This window comes from Betta splendens, chromosome 13 (genome assembly GCF_900634795.4).
Source record: "Betta splendens chromosome 13, fBetSpl5.4, whole genome shotgun sequence".
Classification (NCBI taxonomy): domain Eukaryota; kingdom Metazoa; phylum Chordata; class Actinopteri; order Anabantiformes; family Osphronemidae; genus Betta; species Betta splendens.
This window is the reverse complement of record NC_040893.2, coordinates 3611211-3631034: the sequence shown is the minus strand read 5'-3', so window position 1 is coordinate 3631034 and position 19824 is coordinate 3611211. Positions and strand designations below refer to the sequence as shown.

Here is a 19824-nt window from a genome sequence, read left to right as displayed (position 1 = left end):
TGAAGTGGAGGGCCATGTCTACAGCATCGTCTACAGATCTGTAGGCAAACTGCAGGGGGTCCAGGAGGGGGTCAGGACCACGGGTCTGTAGTCATTGACTCCTGTGATTCTACCCTTTTTGGGGACAGGGATGATAATGGGGATTTGAGGCAGGCTGGCACATGAAAGGTCTCTAGTGAGGTGTTGAAAATGTCTATTAACACTGGAGACAGCTGGTTGGCACAGTGCTTCAGGGTGGAAGAGGAGACAGAGTCCGGGCCCAAAGCTTTGTGGAGGTTTGGTCGTTTAAAGAATCTATTCATTCTTGCGGGATGTAGAAAAGGTAATTCCACCTGGGAATCCCTAGCTCATGCAGCTGAAGTAGCTCCATACACTATTGCTGCCATTTCGAAGTCATCAGTTTCTGATCTCCACACTAGACCAAGCACCTTTAACACAGATCTCTGTAAGTCAGGATTCAGAGCTAGTTCAAAACCCCCTTGACTCCATTTTGCCTGCAATTCAGGGGAGTTTGTTGTCCACTTACAGAGGTTCATGTTGGCCTCTTCAACCCTGCTTGAACTAGCTGTAAAGTAATCAACATACAGCAAAGTTTTCAGTGTTCACAACTTCTGGATGCTCACGCTGGTATTTCTCCAAGTGATTCCTGATTGTAGCTGCAAGCAAGAATGGGCTCGATGACAATCCAAACACCACAAGAGTCACTTAGCATACGCAGGCTGTCGTCTTCAGCATCAGGGGGCCCTGCAACCTCAAAGCGTCTCTGTCCTTCTCCGCAATGGATATCTGTAGTAAAGCCTTGTGATGTCTGTCATAAATGCTATAGGATGTTTCCTGAATCACACCAAGACTGTTAAAAGGTCTGGATTCGAATTTGGTCCAGTAAGCAGACAGTCATTCAGTGCCGGACAGCCATCTTCACGTGCAGAAGCATCAAAAACAACTCTCAGCTTTGTTGTGGTCTTGTCTTCCCTTATTAATGCGTGGTGAGGTAGATAGTTCTGTTGCACCTCAATGTCTCTATTTTGTTTATCACCTTTGACTGAGATACCTAAAGATTCTACGAATTTCCCAGAACACATGCAGCTGGTCTGAATCTTAAGTAAATTCCTCGACACTTTATACATGAAACCTAATTTATGCTCGAAACTGACACTGGTCCCTGTACCGTCCACCCAAATTTGGTCTCTATGGCAACCAAAGAGTCCGACAGTCTTTCTACTCAAACCCCATTTTCCAGTAATAGTTTGGATCTATCAATACAGACAGCTCCAGCTCTTCATCTTTATTGGGTGAAACATCTGCTGGATACAGGCCCCTTTGCTGTAGTTGCCGCTGGATGTGTTCTGTTTCCACAGCTTCGATTTCAAAACCCTGCCCCGTGTCAGTAACATTTTGTAGTACTACATTCACAATGTTGCATTCCATCCTTACTGGATCTCCACTTCCAAAGGTCTGAAATCTTGAGGCTTCCCTTAAGATTTTATTACATTTATTACATTTTATTACAGGCAGACCCATTTTATTACAGGCAGACCCAGTGCCCTTACTTGTTTCTCTAGCACAAAACTTCGCTGACTTCCACCATCCAGGTGGCAACGTACTTTGCCCTTCCCTTTGGTCCCTTTTACCATTGCTGCCACTGTTTGCAGGAGAATTATGTTTTGCCTTCCTGTATTTGTACTTTCTGCATGGGATGCTACAGATGAAATGAGGGTGTCGCTTATCTCTTGCGTACCTTTAGTGTTCTCCGTTGGTTCACCTTTATCACACATATTAGGGTGGTGTCGTCTTTCACACATGTTGCACAGAATCCCCTTCATTCTGCAAAACTTTGCAATATGAAGTTTTCCAAGACACACATAGCATCTGCCCAGCTTTTCCTTTCTTAAACTAAGCGTACTATCTGTGCACTGCTCTGATTTGTGGCCTAAACTTATTTTGCATGTGTAAGCGAGAGACAGCTCCTCTGGTGTCAATTGGAGTAATATAGGCCACAGCAACCCTCCATACATGGCCGAACTTACCTCCAGTAATTCTAAGCTTCTGAACTGGACTTCACATTCATCATAGAGCTTTCTTAAGGCAAGAATGTCTGAGGCTCTTCTCACTGGTGTTAGATTCAGCAATTTTGTCATATGTGCACTTACTCAAGGACCGGTTTGAGAGAAAGGAGTAGTATTTCTATTACTGCATTGTAATTACTCTGTTATTTTTAGTCCTGCTGCTGGCTCTTGCTGCTGGGCCCACCATGGATGGAGTGGCAAATTTTAGCTTGCTTGTTCCTAACTGATTTCACGCCGATCTTGTCTTGACATTAGCATGACTTAGGTACCATTCCACCAAGCCCCCCCCTACACCAGTCATGACCCCCCACTGTGATGTACTTAATGCGTAGCTGCCTTGTTAACGCCCCCTAAACCTCTTTTTAAGAAATGACCTGCAATTGCACATTCATGCACACACACATATATATATATATATATATATATCTATAATATCTATCTCTATATCTCTCTATCTCTATCTATATCTATTCTCTATATATATATATCTCTATCTATATATCTCTATCTATCTCTCTCTCTCTCCCCACCCCGCACCACACCCCCACACACTCTATTCTCACCCTCCGCGGGTGGTCTCATCCACTTTCCAAGCTCGGGTCCTCTACCAGAGGCCAGGGAGCTTGAGGGTTCTGCGCAGTATCCTTGCTGTTCCTAGGATTGCACTTTTCTGGACTGAGATTTCGGATGTTTTTCCAGGGATCTGTCGTAGCCACTCCTCCAGTTTGGGGGTCACAGCCCCTAGTGCTCCGATCACCACGGGCACCACTGTGGCCTTCACCTTCCAAGCCTTCTCCAGTTCTTCTCTGAGCCCTTGGTATTTCTCTAGTTTCTCATGTTCCTTTTTCCTGATGTTGCCATCGCTTGGTATTGCCACATCCACCACTACGGCTTTCCTCTGCTCTTTATCCACCCACAATGTCTGGTTGGTTCGCCATTACCATTCTGTCAGTCTGGATCTGGAAGTCCCACAGGATCTTGGCTCGCTCGTTCTCTACCACCTTGGGAGGTGTTTCCCACTTTGACCTTGGGGTTTACAGTCCATACTCCGCGCAGATGTTCCTGTATACTATGCCAGCCACTTGGTTATGGCGTTCCATGTATGCTTTGCCTGCCAGCATCTTACACCCTGCAGTTATGTGCTGGACCGTCTCTGGGGCCTCTTTGCACAGTCTACACCTTGGGTCTTGTCTGGTGTGGTAGATCTATATATATATATATATATATATATATATATATATATATATATATATATATATATTATATAAAAACTCCCTTCTTACCCCACGCGGGTGGTCTCATCCGTTTCTCCAAGCTCGGGTCCTCTACCACAGGCCAGGAAGCTTGAGGGTTCTGCGCAGTATCCTTGCTGTTCTGAGGACTGCACTTTTCTGGACTGAGATGTCGGATCTGTTGTAGCCACTCCTCCAATTTAGGGGTCACTGCCCCCAGTGCTCCGATCACCACAGGCACCACTGGACAGGATCTTGGCTCGCTCGTTCTCTACCACCTTGGGAGGTGTTTCCCACTTTGATCTTGGGGTTTCCAGTCCATACTCTGCGCAGATGTTCCTGTATACTATGCCAGCCACTTGGTTATGGCGTTCCATGTATGCTTTTTCTGCAGTTATGTGCTGGACCGTCTCAGGGTCTTGTCTGGTGTGGTAGATCTGGGCTTCTATGGCTCTGGTGCTCAGGGCCTGCTCCTGTGCAGCCAGGATGAGTGCCTCTATGCTGTCCTTCAGCCCAGCCCTTTTAAGCCATTGGTAGAATTTGTTGAGATCAGCCACTTCAGTTATGTTCCGGTGGTACATCCCGTGCAAGGGCTTGTCCTCCCATGATGGTCCCTCATCCAGCATCTCATCCTCTGTTCTCCACTGCCTGAGACATTCACTCAGCACGTCATCTGTCGGTGCCTTATCCTTGATGTACTTGTGGATCTTGGATGTTTCATCCTGGATAATGGCTCTCACGCTCACTAGTCCTCGGCCTCCTTCTTTGCGGCTAGCGTACAGTCTCAGGGTGCTGGATTTGGGGTGGAACCCTCCATGCATAGTGAGGAGCTTTCGTGTCTTAACATCTGTGGTCTGTATCTCTTCCTTTGGCCACCTTATTATTCCCGCAGGGTATCTGATCACTGGCAGGGCGTAGCTATTTATTGCCTGGGATTTGTTCTTGCCGTGCTATCCTGAAAGATAAGATCATGCGGAGATTGAACAGGCAACCCCGAAGCCAACTACAACGGCTAAGTGAAGTACCATCCGAAAGTCTCATGGAAGATGCACAGGAGCAGGCCCTGAGCACCAGAGCCATAGAAGCCCAGATCTACCACACCAGACAAGACCCAGGGTGTAGACTGTGCAAAGAGGCCCCAGAGACGGTCCAGCACATAACTGCAGGGTGTAAGATGCTGGCAGGCAAAGCATACATGGAACGCCATAACCAAGTGGCTGGCATAGTAAACGGGAACATCTGCGCAGAGTATGGACTGGAAACCCCAAGGTCAAAGTGGGAAACACCTCCCAAGGTGGTAGAGAACGAGCAAGCCAAGATCCTGTGGGACTTCCAGATACAGACAGACAGAATGGTAATGGCAAACCAACCAGACATTGTGGTGGTGGATAAAGAGCAGAGGAAAGCCGTAGTGGTGGATGTGGCAATACCAAGCGATGGCAACATCAGGAAAAAGGAACATGAGAAACTAGAGAAATACCAAGGGCTCAGAGAAGAACTGGAGAAGGCTTGGAAGGTGAAGGCCACAGTGGTGCCTGTGGTGATCGGAGCACTGGGGGCTGTGACCCCCAAACTGGAGGAGTGGCTACAACAGATCCCTGGAAAAACATCCGACATCTCAGTCCAGAAAAGTGCAGTCCTAGGAACAGCAAGGATACTGTGCAGAACTCTCAAGCTCCCTGGCCTCTGGTAGAGGACCCGAGCTTGGAAAGTGGATGAGACCACGCGCGGAGGGTGAGAATAGAGTGTGTATATATATATATATATATATATATATATATATATATATATATATATATATATATATATATATATATATATATATATATATATATATATATATGAGTACACAAACCTCATGAGTGTCTTAAATGTAAAGTAGTTAACTTAAAGGTATTTATGTCTAAGTAAGTAGAAAATTACAGCAGTTCTGAATAAAATGCCCTTTAGTCAAACATTCAAACATTCAGTCAAGATGCACATGGATATTTTATTTGTTCTAATTATACTATGTATTACTGTATTGTAATGATTAGCACTAAAATTACTGGCAATTTTTTTCAACCAGTCAGGAATAAATGACAACAGAAAGTCCAAAAGCTTCCTCAGTCTGAGGGAAGTTCCATATTATCCACCAGTTTGCCTTCACTTCACACTTGCAAAGAATTGGCTCGTTACGTGAACAAAAGACACAAAAGTGAGTAGGTGTGATGAACCCTCCCCAAAGAAGGACACCAAACTGAAAGAGTTGACATGACTCAACTTCCACACACCTTCACCTGAGCCATGAAAACCAGATATATTTGTAAACTGCTTAACAAGAAAATTCGTAATGGATCCATAACTTTAAAGATTCCGCTCAAATCAAGGCTTTGTTAACATAATGCTGTATGAAGGAATTTAGTATCTGTCCATACAGTAGGTTACCCTCAAAGGACCAACAGCCTAGTGGTTGTCCAGCAGGAAATCAGCATCCTCATCCACCATGTCAAGTAATAAATGGACATCTGAATACATGTGTTACCAGAGTTATGCCAGCTGATATTCTTTCAGTTCTGTGTCATTTCTATCACCTTTACTGCCAAATGTAACCACAATCAGCTGATTGTGAGGGCTCAATAATTTTCAAGTTAACTCTCAGACTTTTCTTAAAGTAGAAACATTACCAAAGGTGCAGGAACCTTCAGTCTGAGTAAAGTTAGGCACTATCCTCTATTTACAATAGGCTTCACTTCACACCTGTAAAGAACTGACTCATCAGTTGAACAAAGAACTGTGAGAAGGTGTGATGACCATGTCCCCCATGAAGGACATATAATGTAGAAGCTCCTTGAGAAACATTTCTGCTCTAAAATAATTGTTGGGGATATGCGAGGAGCACAAATTATAATAATTGGATTTATAGCTCCTGATTGGAGATACCAATTATGTTTATAATTTAGATTCACAAATCTTGGTTATTAGCTTAAATATATATAACTATACGACAAATGTCTATAGTTTGGCAAGTGAAACACTTACTATTATTGATTTAATAATTATTAATTGAATTAATAATTACTTAGTTTACGGGGCACCACCCTGTTACCAGGGACCAATAACTGATTTGGAATAGCCAATACAGTCTCATTTGTATTTAAGTTAGTTGAAGGGTGAACTCCGTACCATAGCCGCCTCAATTCACTAGTGCTGCAAAACCATGTACAAATAATCACAGACAACGACCAATTAAATTATGATGCTTTATTAAACAGTTAATATTAACTCTAAGTGACACTAAGTGTCAACACTATCTTGAATAACTCAGCAAATCACAACTTAATCTTATGGTGTGTTCGTCTGGCGTTCTGTATGTGTATGCGCGTTACCTGAGATAAGAGGGTTGTGTGTGTGTGGGTGCGTGTGTCAGAGAGAGAGAGAGAAAGAGAGAGAAAGGAGGAGGGAGAGCGCCCCCCTTTAGGGGCGTGGTGAGGTGGCACAGCTGCGCGCGTGTGCCGGTGAGCCCTTTGAATGGAGCGCGCGTGTCTGGCGCTCACAGGGAAAGAAGCGTGTAAGGGAGTGTGAAGTGAGACTAGCGTGGATAAGGCTTGTGGTCACACAAACACGTGGGGCTATATTCTGCGATATAGTCACGTGATCGCGGAAGCGTGCAGTGGTTGAAACGCGCGCTTGGCGTGGTCGCAGAAGAGACAGAGCACCGCACAGTACCACAATAAAACACTTAAGCTAGCGAAATCACAGGTTACAACACTTCAATGTGCACCTCTTAGATTTACGTAGATCGGTAACAGCGTTACAGTCACGTGATCGCGGAAATACACAGCGGTCAGATCGTGTGTGCAGGAAAAGAAACAACACAACAATAAAACAATTACTGATACCCTAAGAGTTCTACTCTGCTCAGACTTAAGAATGCCTCCGCCTTACTGCTCAATCCTGGTGAGAAGATCCGGCGTTGCGTGCGTGCGTGCTTGTGCTGTTGCGGTCCGGTCCAGTCCAGGTGTGCGTCGCGGTGATCGCGTCGTGATCAGCTGATGCGGCGGCGAGTGAAGCGGTTACGCTGGCGGTTTCCTGCCGTGTGGCTGGGAGTAGATGGGTGATCAGGCCCGTTCTCTGTGACGACGTCTCCGTTGGTTCAGCTGTTGGCTGCGGTGGAGGCTCCAGGCGGACGGAGAGAAAAAAGGTATGCTGTGGTCTCGTGTGCGAGGAGGGAAGGGTCCGGGACGAAGTCGGAGAGAAGAAGCGAGAGAGAGATCGAAGAGAACAAGGGGAAACGGGACAGGGTCGGAAAGAACAAGGGACGAGTCTTCGGTCACGGCGACTTTTATAACCGTGTTTTTGGTCACGCCCGTCCTATTGTTTGGTCCAATCAGGACGGCGGACGTCCAAGTTCTTCCGGCTGACGTCCAAGTTTCTCCTCCGTTTGTCACTTGTGTCAGCGGGAGTTGGATGTCAGCGGGGGAGCCAGGTATGGGTCCCCAGCCTGGCGCCTGGTTTTGGCGCTGAGATTTGAAATCTCCTTGTTCTCACTCACTATTATCAGGATGAGGACTTTACATGCAGGCCGCAGTGCCTCCTTTGTCTGAGCATGTGGGACCTTAATAATAATTCTGTTAATAACAGATTATACATATGAGGTCCCCCAACAGAATGTACCCAAATTTCAGACTACCTGGTTTAGAAAATGGTCAAATTAACTGGATGTTTATAAAATCTGTAAATAAAACTTGTTAAAAAGAAAGTTTTATGTTTGTGGCTTTAGGATTTAAAAGTTTCTTATATTAAACCACCAACTAACAAAAACGGTTTGTTTAAAAAACGGTGGGTGGGAAGAACCACTAGGCTCTTTGAAGTGATGGATCTCTGAAGAATCTTCTGTTTAAGTAGTTCACAAACGCATCTGGTTACATCACATCAGGTAACAGCACTGCAGGACTCTGGTGCTTTGGGGAGAAGGTGGTGGTGTGAAATCAGTCTAACTAGTGCTGTGAATTGGTCGTTATGTCTGAAAAGAGGCTCTCTGTTGTTATGTTCCATCTAAGCTTGATTAGAAGATTCAAATGCTCATTTTTTAAATTTAAAACAGCTCCTGGAGCAGACAGACTGACAGCCACTACATCCAAGTGAATATGGCCGAATATATAGAATGAGAATTTAAGAATTTCATTAGGTACATTAGTAAAGTCTTATTAAACCTAATACACCCCAGTAACTGATAAAGCTCCAGAAGGTAGTTTTGGCAGCTGTGGTAGCGTGAGCTGCAGATGCTTGTCTATGATTAGAAAAAGAAAGTTTGACATTTAACTCTGACATGAAGTCAACTTTTCAGTTTTCCCAACTTTTTGGTTTTTCTAGACTTTTTTAGACTGTCTGTCTGTCTGTCTTTTTTAGACTGTCTGTCTGTCTGCCTGCCTGCCTGCCTGCCTGCCTGCCTGCCTGCCTGCCTGCCCTAGCAAACAGTGTAGAACTGACATTATCAGATCTATGTCCTGTTCTCAGAACTGTGCATATACTTGGTATTTGACCAGGTCAGATATACAGGTCAGATACTAAAGCTCCACCTTTTGGTTTTACCCTGGAATTGCGTCTTTGGTGCTAAAATGGGGGTGGCCTCATTAACATTGTTAACACCTTCCCCAGACAGACCAAGGAGGGGGGCTGCTGACAGTCGACTCATGAGGGTGTAATAAGTGTTTGATCAGAGTCAGAAAGGGCTCTGTTCTCATAAATGGCATTTTCGAATTGATCCCATAATTCCTGCCCACCATTCCTATTATTTTGCCATCATATTTGCTTATAGACAGTTTGGGCAACTTTACAGAAGGCCTATTGGACAGTGTTTGAATGTGTACTCACTTAAACGCAGAGATGAACGCCGTTCACTCGCACCTACTCTTCTATAATTATTGTCGCGCAAGCCTTCCACAAGTTTATGTTATCCTGGTAATCAACTGTTTTTGTCATGTCCGCCTCCAGCTCGCCCAGTGGTATCTCCTCTTTAATCTCCCTCTCAAGTCCCGTGAGGTTGCTTCAACTGCCATCATGGACAGTAGTTCTTGTAAGCGGTTACAACTGGCATCGTCCTTACACACTTCCTTTTCCAATGCCCGCAGTAACTTTTTCATGGACGCTCGTAAAACTCCACGTTTCTGGTTCAGTCGCTGCAAATGCTCAGTCATTTTCATTCTGTTACAGCTATCGTCCCATCTAACTAACGTCACTCTGAGAATATTCCTCGGTTTCTGCACCAAAATGTTTGTCGTAAAACTTAGTCGTAACCTCATAAGAAAATGACGTCAGGATTCAGGCGATTTTATTTCACATTTTAAAATAAATTCCTCAACATAAATCAAGTTAACAATTTGAGTTTAAAGGTGCAATATCCATATTTAACATGGCTATGCCATCTTCTTGAAGACCCCAGGGAATATGCCTGGTGTGTTATGACTCGGCTTCCACGCCACCAGGGGCAGTCTGGCTTTACCTCTTGGTTTTGAGAACCTCTTGGTTTTTTTGTTCTGTCTTGCGTTTTCCTGTAATTAGTTTAAGTGAGTTTACCTGTCTTCTCTTGTATTTAAGCTCTCAGTTTGTGCAAAGTCTTTGTTGGTGCATTACGTGTTATCAAGTCATCATGCTTCCTCTGTCCAGGTCTGTTTGTTTGTTCAGTGTGTCTGTTCAGTGTGTCTCATGTACTGTTGTTTGCATGTTTAGTGTTCTTATTAGGGTTGATTTGTTTTCCTGCTCTGTAGTGATCTTTAGTTATCCAGTGAGTTATATGTGTTAGTTTTGCGTTGTTTATTTTTGGCAAATCCTGCACATGCAGCGTCCTGAGTTCAGTACAGCTGCTGAGTGCATCTTAAAGTTTGGTACCTGTTCCTGAGGTCTGCGTCGCTATACCGGTTCCTGTTCCTGTGCCCTGCTTTGCGGAGCTGGTACCTGCTGATCCCTCCACTTTGCCTGAACTGAGTTTGGATTGGACTCAGTTCAATCCTGGGTATGGGAGGTTTGTTTGTGGAATTGGACTCTGTTTGCTGGCCTGGTGACACGCCTGCACCTGAGACTTTGTCTGCAAACTCGCTGTTTTGCGCAGCTCCTCCCCCGTCTTGCCCTGCAGGTCCTCACTCATCTGGTTCGTCGTTGGTCGCTGCAGCTCTTCAGCCTCCCAGCACGTCTCATCTGCCTGGTACATCTCCACGTCTGGTTTCATCTCTGGTTCCAGCCCCACGTCTGGTTTCATCTCTGGTTCCAGCTCCACGTCTGGCTTCATCTCTGGTCTCTGTTTGTCGCTGTGGTCCACAGAAGATGCCGCTGGTTCACGTTCGTCGACGCGGTAGTCCACAGAGGACACTGCTGCTTTCCAATTGTCGTTGCTGTGGTCCACGAGCGGCCTTAGGGCTCATGGGGCCTATACCACCAGACTGGTTGCCTTGCCTCCATAACCATCCGCTGTTACGCTGGCTCTGCCTCTACCGGCGACTCCCACCCAGAGAGCTGGCCCCGTGTTCAGGGGCACATGGAGTGCCAGCGGACTTCCAACTGCTGCTGGGTTAGACCCTGCCTTGTTGGCACCCACCGTGAAACTGGGGGTGTTTGTAGGGGACGTCGAGATTTTCTTCATGGACTCCCTCAGTTTGTTATAGACCTTGCGTCCTGGGGTTTTACTATTGGGGTTACGTTAGTTGGGTTGTGTTTTGATCTTGTTATGTGGTGTTATCCGTCTTGTTATTTACTGTTTGGTGTTCTCTGTCTGTGTCAGTGTCTGTGTCTGTCTGGTTCTGGTCCTCCTTTCTGTGTTTTTGTCTTGGTTTCCTTTGGCCCTCCCCACCTTGTCGGGTTTGTACATGTAGGACGTCTGGAAGCCAGCATTGAGAAAGGGGCTCTGTTATGACTTGGCCTCCACGCCACCAGGGGCTGCTTGGCTTCACCTTTTGGTTTTGTGTCCTTGTTCTGTCTTGAGTTGCCTTGTTAGTTTTGCGTTGTTTATTTTTGGCAAATCCTGCACACGCAGCGTCCTTTGTTAGTATTTTCCTATTTATTGTTTAGTCCTGTCTGCGGGTCGTGCATTTGGGTCCTCCCTCCCTGTCTTGTTTGTAGGCCTTAATAGCCTGTTCCCCGCACATGGTGAGCGCAGTCCAGACCTAGTTCAGTTCGAGTTGAGTTTGCCCCGTGCTGGTAACATTGTGGGTAGTGGTTTGTACTTTCAACACTGGAAAAAACAGTATTATCAACATTGAATTAATATTATTTACTGTTGAAAAATCAATTTCAACCAAAATGATGATTGATGATGGTGATTCTGATGCAATTTCAACATTGAATCAATGTTACCCTGCTATCTGGGTTACTACTGTGCCACTGCACTGTATTGCATATTGCTGTCATTATGAGTATATGTTGAGAGCAATGCCATGTTCCCACACCGGTGACAAAACACAACTTGGTTTATACTGCAGCTACAGGAAGGTATCGGGGGACAGCTGTAGTGGAGGAGACGTGGAATCCAGGCTAAATGGAGAAATGCTGCCATGTCCTGTCGTAGGTAAGCCCAGACTTTTTTCAGTGTGTGTGTGTATGTATATCATTGATGTCATTTGTATAATCAAAGATGCCATCTGTATAAATGTAAGGTGTAGATGTAAACATATTTAATAAACTTAAAAATGTTAGGGCAGCACGGTGGATAGCACTGTCGCCTCACAGCGAGAAGTGCCTGGGTTTGATTCCCAGGGCGGCCCCGGGTGCCTTTCTGTGTGGAGTTTGCATGTTCTCTCTGGGTTCAAAAACATGCAGGGTTTGCATAGGTTGATTTGTGAAGGGTTGTCTGTCTGTGTTTGCCCTGCGATGGACTGGCGACCTGTCCAGGGTGTACCCTGCCTCTCACCCAAAGACAGCTTGGATAGGCTGCAGCACCACCCGCGACCCCTCATGTGAATAAGCTGTAGAAAATGGATGGAATGGATGAAAAATGTAATAGGATCATTTAAACCCATGCCTATTTCTTGGGTTTTCTTCTAGAAAATATTTTAATACTGATATTAAATCAGTATATCTCTGCAACCACAAGGTCCATCTTACAGATTTACTGCATGAAATCATACTTAGTCTGTCCCTTTCACAGTTGTCCTTTTCTTGATAGAAATTTTGAACTGCATATCACACAGCATATGTTTCTTTTGCAGAGAGCAACGAGTTCATCTTGTATGCAGTGAGGAACTCTATCCACCGCTATGACCTTGCAACAGGCACAGACCAGGTCCTTCCTCTAGCTGGCCTCAGGGAGGCCGTGGCCCTGGATTTTGACTATGAAAGTAACTGCCTGTACTGGGCTGATATTTCACTGGACACTATACAGGTTAGCAAGGACTTCTTTAGTAAGCAGAAAGAGCATTGAGGGATTATGTTCTGAACAGTAACTCAGGTGTGTGGATGCTCCACACAGTTTAGCTAAAATATTGTCCTGCTTAACTGGATTTTTGCAAACTTACATATATGTAGTTTGACATTATGCAATTCAAATTCTTTATTTGTTTTTATTATTTATTCATCTTCTGATGCTACGGCTCTCGCTTTGTTTCTCATGCAGCGTCTCTGTCTAAATGGCAGTACAGGTCAGGAGGTTATAGTAAGAAAAGGCCTGCAGAATGTCGAGGCCCTTACCTTTGACCCCATCAGTAAACTGCTCTACTGGGTTGATGCTGGAGCACAAAAAATTGAGGTATACAATTATGTTGTGTGTTCGTGGGTAATTTATTTTCATTTTATGTAATCTGTTACAAATTAGTCTATACTGTGCATGCTGGTAATATTATACTGTTACATTAACTCTGGTCGTAACAATATTTTTTGACTGGAACTAACACAGGCTTTTCTAAAAAGATAATAAGAGGATGTACAAGAGACATAATTGTGGGGAAAATGATTCCAACCTGAAAGGGTTGAAGCTCATTGTTAAAGATGAATAGGCAGAAATACCAGTGGTGACATGGAAAAAGCTGGTCACCAATGATAGGAATTTTTTGATTGCTGTAATAGAAAAAAAAGATAGATTATTGAGAAGGGATGAATAATGCAGAAGATAAAATAAACATAAGTAAACTTGTTTCTATTTTTTTTCTTTTGCACTTCATCTTATTGTCTTTTTAGGAGGAAGCCTGTGTTATTTCTGGTCAAAAAAAACACAAAACCTTGCTTGTTGAATGAAAGTAACTTTAGATCAAAATAATTTTGGTCTTGACTCTACACAAATGTGAAGTTTTCTGTTTATATTGACTCAAAGGAAGACATTTAAACTTGTTGAAACTTTCATCCTGATAACAGTAACAATAGACTTATCTAAACTAACAGATTTCTTTTATAAATCAAGCATTGCTGCATGTATCAGACATTTCAGTTAATAAATGTTTATTTCTAGCACATTTCAAAAACAAATTATCTTAAGAAACTTATGATATGGTTAAGTAGAATTTAAGTATACACACAGACAAAGAATATCAATACATAATAGCAAGAATTTATAAATAAATTTTAATTATATTTACATACGTTTAGAGGCAATATTATGGTGTATTCCATAAAAAAAATGGAAAAAAAAAGGAAATTGCCATTTTGCAACAGCCCGTACAGTAAGACAGTAATACAGAAGACAATTGAAGAGAGAATTCCAATAAGCTCAAATATAATTCCTTGGTTGTCCTGTGCAAACTTGGCCATTAAAGCTGATTCTGATTCTGAAAAGAAGGCAAAGAGTGTGTGTGTGGTGGAAATAAAGTGACTCCAGTAGATAAAGTGACTGGTATAATTGCCCTGGTAATGTAGCGTGTGTGGTGGAAATGTGCACCATGTTAGAGTTGTTCAACGTTTGACAGCAGCAGGAAGGAAAGACCTGCGGAATCTCTTTTTCCCACAGTGAGGGTGGATCAGCTGTCACTAAATCTACTGTCCAGAGCAGACAGTGTGTCCTGAGTGGGTGAGACTTGTGGTCCAGCCAAGACCCTTCTGTCTCCCACCTCCCTCACTGAGTCCAGGGCAGCCCAGGACTCAGCTGGACTTCTTAATGACGTTGTCCAGCTTCTTCCTCCCCCTCTCTGTGAGACTGCAGTTCCAGCAGACCACACCATACAAGATGGCTGATGACACCACAGAGTCATAGAAAGTTCGCAGGAGTTCCCCCTTCACTCCAAACAACCTCAGTCTCCTTAGGAGGTAGAGCCGATTCTGGCCCTTCCTGAATAGTGCGTCTGTGATGTTTGTCCAGTCCAGCTTGTTTAGTGAGCACCCAGGGACCCATTCCCTGGATGTTCACCTCCAGTGAACATCCAGGGTGTAGACTGACATCTGTTCTGCTGACACTAATCCACAATGTCAGTTCTCTGTAACCTGCGTCATCATCAGTGAGTTAGTCCGACAATTGCATAGTCAGTCAACTTCTGCAGAACAGTTGTCTGAAGTCTGCAGTGAAGAGGGTGAAGAGGAAGGGGCCAGGACAGTACCCTGTGCGACTCCTATACTGCAGATCAGATACACAGTCCCGAGCTCTCTCAAACTGTGGACGGTTTGTGACATAGTCCAGTGTCTACTCTGTAATTGTCCTCACCAGCTGACTCAAATTTGGCCCTTAAGAGAGTTAGCTGTATGGTATTAAAGGCACTGGAGGAGTCAAAGAACAGAATCCTGACAGTGGTGTCAGGCTTCTCCAGGTGGGCCAGGGAACGATGGCGCTGGAAGATGATGGTGTCCTTTACTTCAATGCCAGACTGGTAGGCAAACTGCAGCCGATCCATCGCTAGCGTCACCATGGGGCACAGTTGATGCAGAAGCCAGTGTCTTCATCAGGTGTGATGTCAGAGTTACCGGCCTGAAGCTGTTGAGATCCTTAGGGTGCGTTGTCTTGGGCACTGGTACCACACAGGAGGTCTTCCAGAGATGTGGTACCACCCTCAGCTTGAGGCTCTGGTTGAAAACATGCTCCATAACCCCACACAGTTCATCTGCACAGGACTTAAGGAGCCTGGAGCTAAGGTCATCTAGCCCAGCTTCCTTCCCTAAGCTGCTGTAAAGGACAGAGGAGGGTAGGAGGGCTGTGTGGGGGTGTGGGGGTGTGGGGGGGGGGGGGGGGGGTGAAGAATATACTTCCTTAGTGTTAGCATAAAACAAGTCCAATCATTTGTCACCTCTGGTATGTTGGTAAGACAGATGAGGGAGATGCATGTTTGAAGTCACCAGAGATAAGGAAAAGGGCCTGTGGGTGCTTTGTTTGCAGCCTGTTTGTGGTGGCGAGCAGCGCGTCGCAGGCTGGGTCTGCATTAGCAGAGGGGGGCACGTACGCCACTATCATGATGACGTGTGTAAACTCCAGGGGCAGATAGTATGGCCACGTCCTAACTGCTAAAAGTTCAATGCCTCTGCAGCACAATTGCCCCCTAACAGTATAGTGTCCAGGTTTGCACCATCGCACATTAGCAAACACAGCCAGGCCTCCTCTTTTCCTCTTTCCACTGTCCCCTGTTCTGTCCACGTGCAGCAGATGAAAGTTATCCAGAGAGACAGCGTAGTCAGGGGTGTGAGGGGTCAGCCACGTCTCCATGAATAACATGACGCTGCTCTTTCTATATTCGCGCTGATGTCTTGTGAGCGCGACAAGCTCGTCAGTTTTGTTGGGGATTAATGTAATGTTTCCCATGATCACAAAGGTCTGAAGCGGTGGCTCTTCTCCCGACGTTTCCTCCCAGCTCGGCCGCCTCTGCGTGTCTTTTTGAACCATTAGCACCTCCACCAGGATTACTGACTGTGACTGTCTCTGTGGAACACAACCACTCTACGCAGCAAGATCAGCTGTTCCGTGGTGTAAACAATTTGTGCATGGTCCGATACACATTGTTGCAAAAATTTGCTAAGTTGGTCGAAAGTGGAGGAAATAAACGTTTGATTCCTGTGGTGTTTGGCTTTATAAGCAATACATAGAGAAAAAATACAGTTTTTAGAGACAATTTAGCTAGAAAAAGTTGGTAAAAAGAGTGCAGAGCCATTGTACCCGGCAGTCAACTTCCGTCAGTGCCGTTGCCTAGCAACAAAACCTACCAAACATGAACATCCTGATGTTCTAATCATAAGAACCTAACTCTGATTAGCATTTCTCTAATTGGTTGATATTTTCCTAAAACAAGAGTTCGAAAGTTTTAAAACTGTATTGATCATGCAAAGGGAAGGTATAAAATAATTACAATGTTGTTACGTTTGAAGGTTTCGAATCCTGATGGAGACTTGCGTCACACTTTGATCAATTCATCTATTCTGGAACATCCCAGAGCTCTTGCTGTGCTTCCGGAAGAGAGGTGAAACACGTGCATGCACATATACTATGTATCGTATTTTCCAGGCTACAGAGCGCCCCCGAGTATAAGCCACACCCACTAGATTTTAGTAAATGAAATATTTTTTTTCATATATTGGCCACACAAGTCCACGTTAAGGCAGAAAGAATATTCCGTCCCGGCACCTCTGTCCATCTGATACGATCAGAAAGTCAATCATATATGTGTGCTTCCTTTATCATAAGGGGTAACGTAACACCCGTAGCAAGAGCACACTGAAGAGTCTCAACGCTAACACATACGCAATAAAATAGGTCGCATACAACACGCAAGCCTCAACAGCTGTCAGTTGGATCTGCACAGTGTAAACATCTCTGCTGCGTTCAGCAGCATGCAGCAGCTTTGTGAGCCGCTAAAAATTCACAAATTAGCGGCATTGTTGTATAAGACGCAGGGTTCAAAGCTCTGGAAAAAAGTAGCAGCTTATAGACCGGAAAATACGGTATATGTATATGTTGTACATTTCTTGAACCTATATTGTTGTAATCGTGGTCAAGCATCTTAAGATGCTTTTGTCATCATTGACATTCAAAGACACACCTGGTGCCAGAAGGGGGGATCGAACCAGAGAAGTTTTGCTTCCCAGGCTGATACACTACCAATTATATTAGGAGGTGTTATTGTGTTGGAACTTCATATAATATAAAGTTTATGCACAGCACAGTAAATGAGAAGCAGATAATGATTTACTCATAAGGTCAAATTTCATGCTGTGAATTTCTGGCAGTCTGATGTTTTGGACTGACTGGGGAGATCGAGCAGCTGGTGTTTACCGGAGTTATATGGATGGAACCAATGCGTCCTGCATTGTATCAGAGGGTGTCCGTTGGCCCAATGGGATCACTGCAGATGATCAATGGCTGTACTGGACAGAAGCTTACAGTGACCGAATCGAGAGAGCTAACTTCAGTGGTGGCCAGAGACGTGTTCTTGTGGAGGGGCTTCCCCACCCATACGCCATTGCTGTCTTTAAGGTAAACCTTTGTGTTCCATTTTAACAAAAAGTATGTCATTGTTAGATATATTTGTATAATTTTGTTAATAATTATAACAAATACTCAAAATTACTTCCTGCTGTATGTGTTTTTAGAATGATTTATACTGGGATGACTGGTCCAGAATGGGAATTTTCAAAGCTCCAAAGGTTGGTTCCCACAGCAATGAGCTGATTGTTGGCAGACTAACTGGAGTCATGGACCTCAAGATCTTCTATAAGGGGAAGAATCAAGGTGGGGACTCAAGAGGCCAGAATGCTTTAAGCTTAGCAATAGTAGTCTAATGAGATAAATCTTATTCTAAGTGCAGTGACAAAAACTAAGCTATAGTTGTAATCAAATGAATTTTTATGCACCCTAGGTCATAATGCCTGTGCAGACCAGCCCTGTAGCCTGCTGTGTCTCCCTCAGCCTGGCCACCAACACATTTGTGTTTGCCCAGATACCATTCCGACTGTAACCATGCCCAATGGTGATTTGCAGTGCCAGTGTCCCACTGGATATCACCTCAAGAACAAGACCTGTGTTAAGACTGGTAAGCTAACGAAACATACTGCAGCGCCATGATGATAGTGTACAGTGAGACACCTCCACTTTGTCCCTGCCTGAAATTACCTATTTTATGTCAGAGTGGTTGACTAACACGGTAATTATGTAGTTATCACTTTCTCCAATCAGAGCACACCTGTTTGCCCAATCAATATCTCTGCTCTAATGGCCGCTGCATCAGCAGCATCTGGAAATGTGACAATGATGATGACTGTGGAGACAAAAGTGATGAACAGGAGTGCCGTAAGTATTCAGTAATTTCTGTTGTTATTTGAAATGACACATATTTATTTGTCTTTCTGTATGTCCCTACCCCTATTAGCTACTATGATTTGTGACTCGTCCAATCAATTTCGATGTGTGGCCTCAGGATCCTGCATCCCTTTGGCCTTCAAATGTGACCATGAAGATGACTGTGGAGACAGCAGTGATGAAGAGGACTGTGGTAATATGCAGACTCTCTCACTCTCTGTGAGACTGTCGATACCTTCAGCTGAATAGTGTTTGAGAGTTTTAGCATATAATAAGTGATATAGGATTATTAGCAGAAATAAATTGTGTATTCTGGATGACAAAAATACAACACGGAGGAGGGGGACTGTACTTGAGTATATAAAATGTTAAAAGGTTTTAGACGAAGTTTGTAATTAAAGCATTGTGTAGCGGATTCAAATTAATAGTTTGATATTAATGCAGAAACATTAATATTCCTCGAAGTTGGGGCACCAGGTTTGTTTTAAAGCTGAAACCACGCTTGTATCAATCTAGTCAGCGCCAGATGTCAATTCAATGAGTTAACAGTTATGAACTTGCGATAAAACCAAATCAGTCTTTTATGCCGTAAATTCTTGTCGCGATTCAGGGAACTCTGTTTAAATCTGAAGAACAATGCACACAAAATCTGATTCCTTTTAACGTTTTATTAATCTAACACTACTGGATATATGAATAACATAATATGGAAATACCCAAATAAACAGAACAGAAAATGAGAAAACAGTCAGAATGAGATGATCAACACTGAGTGAAAGGACCAGGAATGGTCAAGACCTGAGTGTGTGTTGGCTTTGATCAAGCGAAAAGAGTATTTGTTTCAAACTTATACAAATCTAATGATAACTAATGAATTTGGAATGTTCAATTTTAGCGCTTTGAGAAACACCAGAATTCTCAGAGGATTAGAGATGTTCGTCTTGCTTTAGTTTGGAGCTGTAGGCCGCTTACCGGCTTGGTTGAGCAGGCGTTCCCTCTCTGATCCAAGTGCCACGGCCTCTGGGTCAGGAATCGTCACCCGGGGTGATGATCAGCAAAGTAACAGTCGGCCAGGCTAAACTTTCCAAGGTATTTTAAAACACCATAACACAGTACACATGTAACGATCACTTTGGCACTCAAATAAGCAGAGAAGTCAGAATGGTTAAACAGCAATATTAAATGCATAGAATATTAAGGTTTTATACGTAGTCCCTTAAAACGCTGTAACAAATGAAATGTTATTCACGATGACTGGTCTTGTCCCTATGTAACGCCAAGTAAACACTAAAACATACACAAATAATAAACACAAGAAAAATCAAATTATAGATAGCTTCATCTAGACATTACTAATTAA

General features: G+C 44.0%; 1 protein-coding gene across 4 annotated transcripts in view; it reads left to right on the top strand.

Moving 5' to 3' along the window:
- sorl1 (sortilin-related receptor, L(DLR class) A repeats containing) overlaps window positions 1-19824 on the top strand; it is a 90907-nt gene that overhangs the window by 29190 nt on the left and 41893 nt on the right. For all 4 annotated transcript variants that reach the window (XM_055514016.1, XM_029172059.3, XM_029172058.3 and 1 more), the window contains 9 exons: window positions 11752-11837; window positions 12478-12650; window positions 12882-13013; window positions 16538-16629; window positions 17396-17642; window positions 17759-17897; window positions 18025-18198; window positions 18342-18455; window positions 18535-18657. In XM_055514016.1, the coding sequence (XP_055369991.1) occupies window positions 11752-11837; window positions 12478-12650; window positions 12882-13013; window positions 16538-16629; window positions 17396-17642; window positions 17759-17897; window positions 18025-18198; window positions 18342-18455; window positions 18535-18657 (1280 nt within the window). The remainder of the gene's footprint in view (window positions 1-11751; window positions 11838-12477; window positions 12651-12881; window positions 13014-16537; window positions 16630-17395; window positions 17643-17758; window positions 17898-18024; window positions 18199-18341; window positions 18456-18534; window positions 18658-19824) is intronic.